Here is a 12349-nt window from a genome sequence, read left to right as displayed (position 1 = left end):
GCAGGCCCCTCCCCTTTGTTTTGAGGCCTTCAATAGTCCGGACTGCGGCCTTTCCTGAGCACGGCAGCTGCTCGTCCTCGCACCATTGTGGGGCGACCGCCCGTGTACGCGTCCGGGGGTGGCTGTGTGCAGTGCACTGGGCAATGCAGGCGGAGGTGGAGGGCACCTGCCCCTTCGCGGAAGACAGTTTCAGTCGGTTTTCTTCTCAAAGTAACATCTACGGGCTGTGCCGCGCCGGCGAGCAAGAGCTGCTTGCCGCCACTCTTAAAGGCAAAGTCGTCTGTTTCAAGTATCAGGACCTCCGACAGAAAATCCGTCCCGTTGCCAAGGAAGTGCAGTTCACTTATATACCGGGTAAGCCTGTCTGTCAGCAGTGCTGTCGGACAGCGTGTGGCTCTGTTGATTGTACTTTTAAGGTCTGCGCTACAGTGCTTCAGTGCCAATGTGTGGCGAGTGTATTAGTGCACCAGTTCAGTAAACCTTGCTAAGTGTGTGATGCTGCGCTATGGTGTGTAGCTGTTAAAGAGTGTGTGATGCTGTGATACACTGTGGTAGTGAGTTACAGTGTGTGCGATGCTGAATTGCAGTGTATGACAGTGTTAGTGTGTGATAGTGAGTTACAGTGTGTGGCAGTGTTAGTGTGTGATATTGTCACACAGTACATTGCTGTCAATATTGTAGCAATAGACATTGCAGTTTGTAAAGTAGGCATTTCTATATTCATGTCTTTATTTAGTGGTTTCATTAGTGACAAAGGCTAAGCTTTCTTGGAAAAATGTCTTTAATGTGTTGTAAATTAAAGTATTCAGTGCTGTATTCTCATAAATGTTTAAAACATTATAACTTTTTATGAAGTATATAAACTTAATATAGTCAGAAGGAGCATGTAAACACTTTTCCAAAATAACCACAGTATGTAAGCGAATGAAAGACTTTGCTAGGAAGAAAGTGGAATACTGGTGTGTATTTTTTGTTTAAACTACCAATACCAGCCATAGACAGTTTACATAATATGTTTATGTCTCTAAATTAATATCATTTATGAGCTTCAGGTGCGTTATGCTCCTCTTCTTCTTATGCTCAGCTACTAAATTTTCCCTTTAGTTGTAAAATTCCATATAAATATTCAATACTAAGTGGATTAAAACATGCACAATAAAGAGATTAAATGATTAAATCATTTCACTAACAACCAATGCATCACGAGTGCCCCTGTCGCTCATTTTGGCCAGCTAATCACGTACCCACAATTCACCCCGGTAATTTCGCGCGGTACGGAGTTGTACCGTGCATTTTGAACGGCTGCATCTGTAGGTCGCGGGGATGCTCAGCTGAGTACCCAGGGAGAGTTTTTTATTTAGAGTCGGTCCGATCAAAAGTTGTAACCAAGCCTTATTGAATGTCATTCTCTTCCGTGGGCTTTAATCACTGGTCTTTATTGTTTCCCAATCCTACTTTTTGGATTGGTGAACATGTCCAAATCTGATGCCTAGAGAAGTTCATGCAGTATATTGTGTAAGTAATAATGGAACACTGTACTGTCTTTTTGTCCAGTGGATGCAGAGATTGTCTCGATTGACTCCTTCCTGAGGTCTCCGCCCAAGAGAGGGCTGGTCGTGGGTATTACCTTTATCAAGGTCAGAACCCTGCCACCCCCTCTCGCGCTCTCTCCCTGCTCCTCTCCTTCCTCCACCCTTCTCTCTGTGCTCTCCTTATCTCCCTCCCTCTCTTTCCCTCTCACTCTCTCTCCTGAAACATTGCTGTTGTGCAGTAGTGTGCAGTTAGTATCTGTCTGATAAACTTGCTCTCTCTCTGCCTCTTCTTCCTCTTCTTCTGTGCCTCTGGCAGGACTCTGGGGATAAGGCCAGTCCTTTCCTAAACATCTACTGTGACTATGAGCCAGGGTCAGAGTTCAACCTGGAGTCCATTGCACGTGAGTCTGACACCTCTCACATAGCACATGCTAGAGCCTTCTCTTTTTCTGTATGTTAGTGTTGTGTCTGTCTGCTAGCCTGCCTGTCCCATGTGCTGGTGACGTCTGTGTGACACAGATGTCTCTCTGTCCTCCCCACAGAGAGCTGCCTGAACCTGGAGCTGCAGTTCACACCCTTTCAGCTGTACCACTCCGAGTGAGTCCTGAAAGACCGCAGGAGGAGAGAAGGAAGGAGGGCAGTGAATAGGGAGAAGGAGGGAGGGAAGTGAAAGAGGAGAGGAAGGGAAAAGAAAGAAGATCAGGAGGAGGAAAAAAGAAGGAGAGAGAGGAAAGGAGACGGAGGGTGATGTGAGCCTGTTTTGCCGTTGCTAGTCTGTATGAGAAAGGAGTCTTGTACTAACAAGATGTTCCCCTTTCCCCCGCCCTCCGCTTCTCAGAGTGCAGTGCTCAGGCAGCGACAGCGAGACAGTGTTTCTGCTCAGTGGGCATGATCAGAGAATCCATCTGTACAAAGAGGTGAGCGGACTGATCTCGCACTGCTGCCTCGTGACCTGCTGACATCTCATTGTAGATACACTCATCCCACACCGACACTAAAGTACTGGTACACTGGTGCACTCGCCACACGCCAACACTGAAGCACTGGTGCACTCGCCACACACTGACACTGTTGCACTGCCGCACTCACCACACACTGATTCTGAAGCACTGGTACACTCACCCCACCCTGACACTGTTGCACTGGTGCACTCACCCCACACTGACACTGTTGCACTGGTGCACTCACCCCACCCTGACACTGTTGCACTGGTGCACTAACCACACACTGATAGTGATCTAAAATAGTACAATCTACAATAGTAGATCACAAGCATCAGTAGCACTTGATCCCTATCCATGTCACCTTCTCAGAAAGAATGAGAATTACACTGCCCCTCTGGAGCAGGAATAGTGCACCTCTTGTACAACAGGACTGGAGTTTGTGTGATTTAGTAATGCAGCTGGTAGCTGAGTGACAGCTGTCCTTTCTGTCTTTCTACACAGAATGTGTCTCTGCACCAGTTTGAGGAGCAGCCTGTGGAACGACTGTTCCCTGAGCTACAGGAGCTGCCCAGCAAGTCAGTATGTGTATTCATGTGTGTGTGCCTGTGTGCGTGTGTCTGTGTGCATGTGTCCTTGTCTGTGTATTGTGTGTGACTGTCGTGTGTGTCTGTGTCTGTGTATTGTGTATGTATTTGATTTGGTAATGGTGTACAGGCGAGGTATAAAGGCTCTGTCTCCAATTGCCTCACTGTGTAAGAGCTTCTCAGGATGCTGTTACATTACACATTTAATTAATTATTCAATACTAATACTAATTACACTTATATTGATTACCAATTGCAATAGTAATGAATTGAATCGGATCCCTGAGTGCTCCTATATAGGAGGGGACCTACTTCACCCACCACTGCAGTGCTGCAGTACAGGCACACATGGGTGACACGGGGCAGCTGTTATTTACCTGCAGCCCTGCAGCAAAGGGGGGACAGAGAGGAGAGAGGAATCACTTCACCTGCTGAACTCGGGGAGGTCAGGCTGTATCCCAGAGTGGACTTGAACCAAGACACCAGGTCTGACTTCCCTGCTCTTAGAAACCGTGCCAATGGATCTTTGATTTAGCCAGTCGGGACCTCAGGTTAGTATCTCATCTGAAGGATGGTGCCTCTTATAGCTCTGTGTCCCTGGTCACCAGGCTGGGCACTGGTTTGGGAAGAGCGCCACCAGCTGGTCCACTAACACTCCTCCCATCCCTGTACTGCTGAGTGTGTGAGCCCAGCCTTGCCCAGGGCCTGGTGAGCTCGGCCTGCAGGGCAGACTCTGCTCTTCTGATCCACGTTCTCGCCCTCAGCGTGCTGTGGATGGATGTGGTCAATGTCGGGGGCTCTCTGCGCCTCTCGGCCTTCGGCTGCCAGAATGGCTGTGTGGGCGTGGCGCTGGTGGACCAGTGCCGGACTGGTGAGTCTCCTGCTGCACAACTCAACAGCTCCACTCGCACACAGTGACACCAACGCAGCTACACTCACACAACTCCACTCACGCACAGTGACACCAACGCAGCTACACTCACACAACTCCACTCACACACAGTGACACCAACGCAGCTACACTCACACAATTACACTCGCGCACAGTGACACCAACGCAGCTACACTCACACAACTCCACTCACGCACAGTGACACCAACGCAGCTACACTCACACAACTCCACTCGCGCACAGTGACACCAACGCAGCTACACTCACACAACTCCACTCACACACAGTGACACCAACGCAGCTACACTCACACAACTCCACTCGCGCACAGTGACACCAACGCAGCTACACTCACACAACTCCACTCACACACAGTGACACCAACGCAGCTACACTCACACAACTCCACTCACACACAGTGACACCAACGCAGCTACACTCACACAACTCCACTCACACACAGTGACACCAACGCAGCTACACTCACACAATTACACTCGCGCACAGTGACACCAACGCAGCTACACTCACACAATTACACTCGCACACAGTGACACCAACGCAGCTACACTCACACAATTACACTCGCGCACAGTGACACCAACGCAGCTACACTCACACAACTCCACTCGCACACAGTGACACCAACGCAGCTACACTCACGCAACCCCACTCGCACACAGTGACACCAACGCAGCTACACTCACGCAACTCCACTCGCGCACAGTGACGCCAACGCAGCTACACTCACACAACTCCACTCACACACAGTGACACCAACGCAGCTACACTCACACAACTCCACTCGCGCACAGTGACACCAACGCAGCTACACTCACACAACTCCACTCACACACAGTGACACCAACGCAGCTACACTCACACAACTCCACTCACACACAGTGACACCAACGCAGCTACACTCACACAATTACACTCGCGCACAGTGACACCAACGCAGCTACACTCACACAATTACACTCGCACACAGTGACACCAACGCAGCTACACTCACACAATTACACTCGCGCACAGTGACACCAACGCAGCTACACTCACACAACTCCACTCGCACACAGTGACACCAACGCAGCTACACTCACGCAACCCCACTCGCACACAGTGACACCAACGCAGCTACACTCACGCAACTCCACTCGCGCACAGTGACGCCAACGCAGCTACACTCACACAACTCCACTCACACACAGTGACACCAACGCAGCTACACTCACACAACTCCACTCGCGCACAGTGACACCAACGCAGCTACACTCACACAACTCCACTCGCGCACAGTGACACCAACGCAGCTACACTCACACAATTACACTCGCGCACAGTGACACCAACGCAGCTACACTCACACAACTCCACTCGCGCACAGTGACACCAACGCAGCTACACTCACGCAACTCCACTCACACACAGTGACACCAACGCAGCTACACTCACGCAACTCCACTCGCACACAGTGACACCAACGCAGCTACACTCACACAACTCCACTCACACACAGTGACACCAACGCAGCTACACTCACACAATTACACTCGCGCACAGTGACACCAACGCAGCTACACTCACACAATTACACTCGCACACAGTGACACCAACGCAGCTACACTCACGCAACTCCACTCGCACACAGTGACACCAACGCAGCTACACTCACACAATTACACTCGCGCACAGTGACACCAACGCAGCTACACTCACACAATTACACTCGCACACAGTGACACCAACGCAGCTACACTCACGCAACTCCACTCACACACAGTGACACCAACGCAGCTACACTCACGCAACTCCACTCGCACACAGTGACACCAACGCAGCTACACTCACGCAACTCCACTCACACACAGTGACACCAACGCAGCTACACTCACACAACTCCACTCACACACAGTGACACCAACGCAGCTACACTCACACAACTCCACTCACACACAGTGACACCAACGCAGCTACACTCACACAATTACACTCGCACACAGTGACACCAACGCAGCTACACTCACACAACTCCACTCACACACAGTGACACCAACGCAGCTACACTCACACAACTCCACTCGCGCACAGTGACACCAACGCAGCTACACTCACACAACTCCACTCGCGCACAGTGACACCAACGCAGCTACACTCACACAACTCCACTCGCGCACAGTGACACCAACGCAGCTACACTCACACAACTCCACTCGCGCACAGTGACACCAACGCAGCTACACTCACGCAACTCCACTCACACACAGTGACACCAACGCAGCTACACTCACGCAACTCCACTCACACACAGTGACACCAACGCAGCTACACTCACACAATTACACTCGCGCACAGTGACACCAACGCAGCTACACTCACACAATTACACTCGCGCACAGTGACACCAACGCAGCTACACTCACACAATTACACTCGCGCACAGTGACACCAACGCAGCTACACTCACACAATTACACTCGCGCACAGTGACACCAACGCAGCTACACTCACGCAACTCCACTCGCACACAGTGACACCAACGCAGCTACACTCACGCAACTCCACTCACACACAGTGACACCAACGCAGCTACACTCACGCAACTCCACTCACACACAGTGACACCAACGCAGCTACACTCACACAACTCCACTCACACACAGTGACACCAACGCAGCTACACTCACACAACTCCACTCGCGCACAGTGACACCAACGCAGCTACACTCACACAACTCCACTCGCGCACAGTGACACCAACGCAGCTACACTCACACAATTACACTCGCGCACAGTGACACCAACGCAGCTACACTCACACAACTCCACTCGCGCACAGTGACACCAACGCAGCTACACTCACGCAACTCCACTCACACACAGTGACACCAACGCAGCTACACTCACACAATTACACTCGCGCACAGTGACACCAACGCAGCTACACTCACACAACTCCACTCGCGCACAGTGACACCAACGCAGCTACACTCACACAATTACACTCGCGCACAGTGACAACAACGCAGCTACACTCACACAATTACACTCGCGCACAGTGACACCAACGCAGCTACACTCACACAACTCCACTCGCGCACAGTGACACCAACGCAGCTACACTCACACAGTGACACTCGCACACAGTGACACCAACGCAGCTACACTCACACAGTCACACAGTGATACACCACACAAAAACACCAACACAGCTACATCAACACATTAACTCTAAGACAGGTACAAACCTACACCTTCAGTACCACTAATTACACTAGCACAGTTACACTAACATAAATCACACTGTTACAACTATCAGCTGTACTAACAGCCACAAAACACAAATATTACTATCATTACACCTACTATAGTACAAATACACTGGTACTAAAATACTACCTAGCTACAGCCGTACAATTACAATAAACCCAACTACACAAATAACACAGTAAAGCAATGTCTTCGAGTGTGCCTGTTTGAACAGTAGCCACTCCAGTGTCAGAGCAGTGTGCTGACCTTTGTGTGCCCTTGTTGTTTTGTGGTCCAGAAGTTCTCCAGAGCTGGCGGATCCAGCACGACAGCCCCATCTCCACTGTGCTGCTCTTCCCGAGTCTGACTGGACCAGGCTCAGAGAGAGACAGTGAGAGGGGTATGTTTTTCAGTACTGATGGGGTGAAGGTCTCTGTAACAGCCATGTATGCATCTTACAGCTGTATCTGTCAGCTCTCAAAGTGTCTCTTTTTAGCGTCAGTGTATGTTAGCATAATATTTCATATATGGATTTTAGTAGTATTTTCTATCATCGAGCTGAGTTTGTGGCTGATACTAAAGATTGTGTTAAGAGGGGACTTGCCTCACTGCTAGGGTTAGGAAAACCATAAGTAACACTACTGTTAAAGTTGTGTTTTAAATCCTTACATTAAGAGTGCGTGATGTACGTTTGACCTTACCTTGTAGCTTTGGTTAGTATTGTGCCTTTGCTCTGCCATCCTGACTGTCTCTCCTTGTGGCAGTGTGTCTGCTCTGCTCTGCTCTGATACCTCTTACAATGATTGTGCATTTCAGAAGCAGACAGTAGTAACTACAGTCTGCTGGTGACCAGTACCATTGAGATGGCCGTGGTGTACAGGTGAGTGCTGTCCTGTCAGTCCCCCCAGGTCAGTAGGTCTCAGGTAAACAGTGTGCACAGTATTAAACCTTTGCTATTGTAAGTCATTATCACACCTGTGGTGAGGATCTGGAAATGTGCTATTCATCAGTTAGTCATTGATTGAAATGTGTTCTTCTGGATAGTTAGAGTGTTACAGTGTCTGGTCAGTGTGCTGTGCTGTGTTGTACAGATCAATGTCTGGTCAGTGTGCTGTGTTGTACAGATCAGTGCCTGGTCAGTGTGCTATTTCAGCAGAGATGTGCTGCTCCGTGGTCTGAGCGATCCAGCCCCCCTGCCGGACAGCGAGCAGTTTGACGCTGTGCTCTGTGCTCTCGTCACGGATGTTGATTTTGATGGTGAGGCGGAGATGCTGCTGGGGACCTATGGACAGGTGAGAGGGTGAGAGCGTGCGCGTGTGTGAGAGCAGCGCATGTGTTAAGCGTGTGAGCGCGTGTGAGAGAGCGTGCGCGCTTGTGAGAGCGAGCATGGGAGTTTGTGCTTGTGTGAGAGCATGTGAGTGTGTGAGTTTGTGCTTGTGTGAGAGCATGTGAGTGTGTGAGTTTGTGCTTGTGTGGGAGCATGTGAAGCTCCCCACACAGACAGATGGACACTGCGCCTCAAGCCCAGGGTGTGATGGCAAACACAAGTACCGTTGTGTTGAAATTATAACTGAACACTCAAGTAATGGAAAAGCCACGCAGTAGAGCAGCGTTAGTTGCAAACGGGCACTTTGCAACACGCGGTGCAGCACCTGCTGTGACACACAGCCATCTGTTGTCAGAGAGCCTCTCGTCCCCCCTGAGGACACGGCAGGCCAGAGCCCGTCCTGATCCTGGGCCACGAGCGGAACTGAGAGCACACAGCTGGAGGGCAGCCGCACTGTTGCCAAAGCCCGTCAGGCCGAGCCAGCCTGTGGGAGGCGTGTGCAACTCTGAGTTCCCGGAGCAATCAAACACATGCCCGCTGCAGAACATGCAGACTCCATAAAGACATACGTCCAGAACTTTGCACATTGTAAGAACCCTTCCTTGCTGAACACTGTGTCAACGGAGCAGTTTGCATTCATCTTGCACAGGTCCTCAGGAAGCCCGCGCAGAAACCCTGAGCCCTCTCCACACTCGACCATGCATGTGACCTGCTTCCTGCCTTTGCACAGCCTCTGACCTGTTCGAGTCGAGGCTGCCCGTGTGCGGTTAAGTACTGCGGGAAGAAGTTTACACCCAGCATCAGGAAGCTCTGCCAGTTGTCCAGACTCACTGTGGGGAAAATGGCTGTGTGTGTGTTACTGTCGGGATTGCGTTTTCGCTGAGAGGTGTTGCAGGGAAGCAGGGTTATCAGAGGGATGACTGTCCAGTGTGCATGAGTGCTGTTCACAGGGAGTGACTGTCATGCTCTGCCATCTCTCAGGAGCTGCTCTGCTATAAATACATCCTCCCTGAGAGGGGGAGGGGCCTGGGGACTGAGGGGCGGTTCCAGCTAGTATGGAGGCGGAGCTTCCAGAGTCCCCTGCTTTCACTTACCTACCTGGACCTGACTGGAGATGGACTGAGAGAGCTGGCCATACTGACACTGAAGGGGCTGCACACATTGCAGGTACACCCCTGCAACACGCTGCACATGGCTACAAAATTACACAAGACTGCCCATAGCCACACAGATACAGAGCTGCCTGACTGGTGTCTTGCATACCGCTAGCCACATATTGTAGATCCTGAAGGGAATCCACACACTGCAGGCACACAACTGCACAGCGCTCAACTCCAAAGGCAAACAATGTGCTAATGCAGAGCTAAACCTATGCACACTGAAGGGGATAGGGCATTGTAGGTACAAAATTATACAGCATTATACACAGCTGCCTAGCACTGAGCAGTTCGGTTTAGATCACTCAAGAACACTGCAGACGCTTCTTGTGTAACACCTGTTCTCTCTCTTCCTTCCTCAACCTTTTCCATCCCTGTCTCCAGCACGGTCTGACACGCACAGCTGATCTTGTGCTGCAGCGTCTGGCCAGCAGGGAGGTGCTGTTACACTCTGCATCAGACCCCCAGGAGCAGCTGGAGGGAGACAGCAGGGATAAGCCTGTCCAGGACCAGGAAGGCACTGCTCTGTAGCCCATGGGGGGTGGGCTGTTGTTAGTACTTTACTCTGACATGGCACTGGCACTGAACGCTCAAGTCAAGTCCAGTTCACCCCTGTCTTTCCTTGTGTATTTTATGTAAAGATTTTGTTCTTTTTGACAGTGTATTGAATCAACGTTGCCAACATTTGTGAAACTGCATTGCTTGATACAATTCCTACCTTAAACTCCCCATTATGCCTTTAGAGGATTTTGTTCTGGTGCAAAATTTGCACCAGTTTTTCTAACTCCCATGTAAGTGCTAAAACTAACAAAAAATCCTAATTTATTACAATCCTTGTATATGTAATAAATATAATAATTTAACCCAGGCCTCTGTATTTTGTGCTACAGAGATAACTGGTCCAGACCTGCACTGTGCCATATTGTAAGCCTATAGTCCAATCAATCAATCAAGGTTTATTTATCAATGCACAACAATACAGCACACAGCGGTGGTTGTCGACAGTGAAATGCATTTTCCGCAAGCTCACCAAGGAGAGATAGGACCAAATTTGATAGAAGGTTACAAGAAGAATACAATCAATTAAACAATAACAATTTATAAGATTACGCAATAATAAAAAACCTCAGGCAAGCAAAAACCTCACAGTGGCCTGGCTGTCAGTGGTCGTTTGGGTAATTGCTGGTGTCTGCTGTGGCTGGCTGTCCAGCAGTCTTATTGCTCTAGGGAAAAAGCGGTTTTGAAATCTGCTGGTCTTTGTCTGTAGGCTTCAGTATCGTTTTCCAGACGGTAGTAGGGAAAACAGACTGTGGTTTGGGTGACTGGGGTCCTTGAGTATAGACCTGGCTTTCTTGAGGCATCTAACAGAGTAGATATCCTCGATGTCCGGTAGCACGCAGCCGGTGATGAGCTGTGCTGACTTCACCACCCTCTGCAGTACTCTGTGATCCCGGGCGGAGCAGCTCCCATACCAGCAGTGATGCAGCCAGTCAGGATACTCTCAGCAGTGCACCTGTAGAAGTTGGCTTGGATATGTGACGGTATGCCAAACCTCTTTAGCCTAAAGAAAAAAAAACAGGCGCTGCCGTGCTGTTTTGACCACGATGTTGGTGTGGTGAGACCAGGTTAAGTCCTCTGTGATGTTAACACCTAGGACCTTTAAACTGCTGACCCTCTCCACTGCAGACCTGTTGATGTAAATGGGAGTGTGGTCTGCTCTCTGATGTTTTCCGTAGTTCAAGGTCAACCCCTTAGTCTTGCAGGTGTTCAGAGAGACAGGTTGTTGTCCTGGCACCATGCTGCCAGGGTTTCAGCCGCCTCCTTATACAGTACGCAGTCTCTTCTCCATTTGTGATCGAGAGATCACTGGTCCAGTCTGTGTCCTATTGTAATCCTACAGTCCAGAGATCACTGGTCCAGTCTGTGTCATATTGTAATCCTACAGTCCAGAGATCACTGGTCCAGTCTGTGTCATATTGGAAACCTATACTCTAGAGATCACAGGTCCAGTCTGGGCTGTGTCACAATGTCACATATGTCCCTAGATTGAATCACATGCAGGTACAAACAGAACTAAAAATTTCCTATTATGTTTTAAGCCACCATCACAGATTTCACATTCTTGTGGCCTTGTTCCCTCTCTGAAACTTGTCTCTTGGCTATAAAGACAGGAGACTGCGGAAGAGATTTACAGCTCTATTTTTGTGACATCACAGGGGGTGTGTGTGAAAGAAGGGTAGTTCTCTGTGTTAGATGACCAGACACCTGGGTCGCTGGCCAATCAAGAGAAGGGAAGAGAAGGAAGCAGATCTGTGAAATGTGATTAGCAGAGTGAAGATAATCCAGTAATCCACTGGGAGAGAGAGAGAGCCTGAAGCAAACGGACTGAAGGAGACTGAAGAGAGTCATGGAATGAGGGATTGAAAGGAGGGACGATCTACGTTGTGAGGTTGTTCAGGGCAGACAGACAGTCGAGCCAGAGACTCTGGACTGAGGTAACCTACTTCTTCTGGCTAGACAGGTATCCCAGACATTGTGCTGGAGTGGCAGTCATTGCACTGGATGACAGCAGGAAACCAGGATTCCTAACAGGGAGGGTGTTTGCATCACTAGGGGCTGTGTCTGTGAGCAGAATTAGACAACTACCGGTGTTCTGGTGTAGAG

General features: G+C 49.9%; 1 protein-coding gene across 2 annotated transcripts; it reads left to right on the top strand.

Moving 5' to 3' along the window:
* On the top strand, positions 1 to 10548 carry kptn (kaptin (actin binding protein)). 2 transcript variants are annotated; one of them, XM_069186418.1, is made up of 12 exons: positions 1 to 354; positions 1555 to 1637; positions 1849 to 1933; positions 2075 to 2129; positions 2371 to 2449; positions 2978 to 3051; positions 3825 to 3931; positions 7500 to 7601; positions 8018 to 8081; positions 8358 to 8493; positions 9510 to 9695; positions 10070 to 10548. In XM_069186418.1, exons 1-12 carry the CDS (start codon positions 144 to 146, stop codon positions 10214 to 10216), a joined length of 1329 nt encoding a protein of 442 aa, XP_069042519.1. In that variant the 5' UTR covers positions 1 to 143; the 3' UTR covers positions 10217 to 10548. The 2 variants fall into 2 exon arrangements, with proteins under 2 accessions (XP_069042519.1, XP_069042520.1); XM_069186419.1 differs by having other exon boundaries at positions 7 to 354; positions 8355 to 8493.
* The last annotated feature ends 1801 nt before the right edge of the window (positions 10549 to 12349 follow it).

The sequence above is a fragment of the Lepisosteus oculatus genome, chromosome 3, assembly GCF_040954835.1.
Source record: "Lepisosteus oculatus isolate fLepOcu1 chromosome 3, fLepOcu1.hap2, whole genome shotgun sequence".
NCBI lineage: Eukaryota > Metazoa > Chordata > Actinopteri > Semionotiformes > Lepisosteidae > Lepisosteus > Lepisosteus oculatus.
The sequence above is the reverse complement of the archived record's forward strand: the minus strand, read 5'-3'. Positions and strand labels throughout refer to the sequence as shown.

Coding starts and splice junctions, on each gene's coding strand:
- kptn (XM_069186419.1), top strand. CDS start 144: ATGCAGGCGGAGGTGGAGGGCACCTGCCCCTTCGCGGAAGACAGTTTC. Junction 1,638..1,848: donor TGGGTATTACCTTTATCAAG/GTCAGAACCCTG, acceptor TGCCTCTGGCAG/GACTCTGGGGATAAGGCCAG. Junction 2,450..2,977: donor GAATCCATCTGTACAAAGAG/GTGAGCGGACTG, acceptor CTTTCTACACAG/AATGTGTCTCTGCACCAGTT.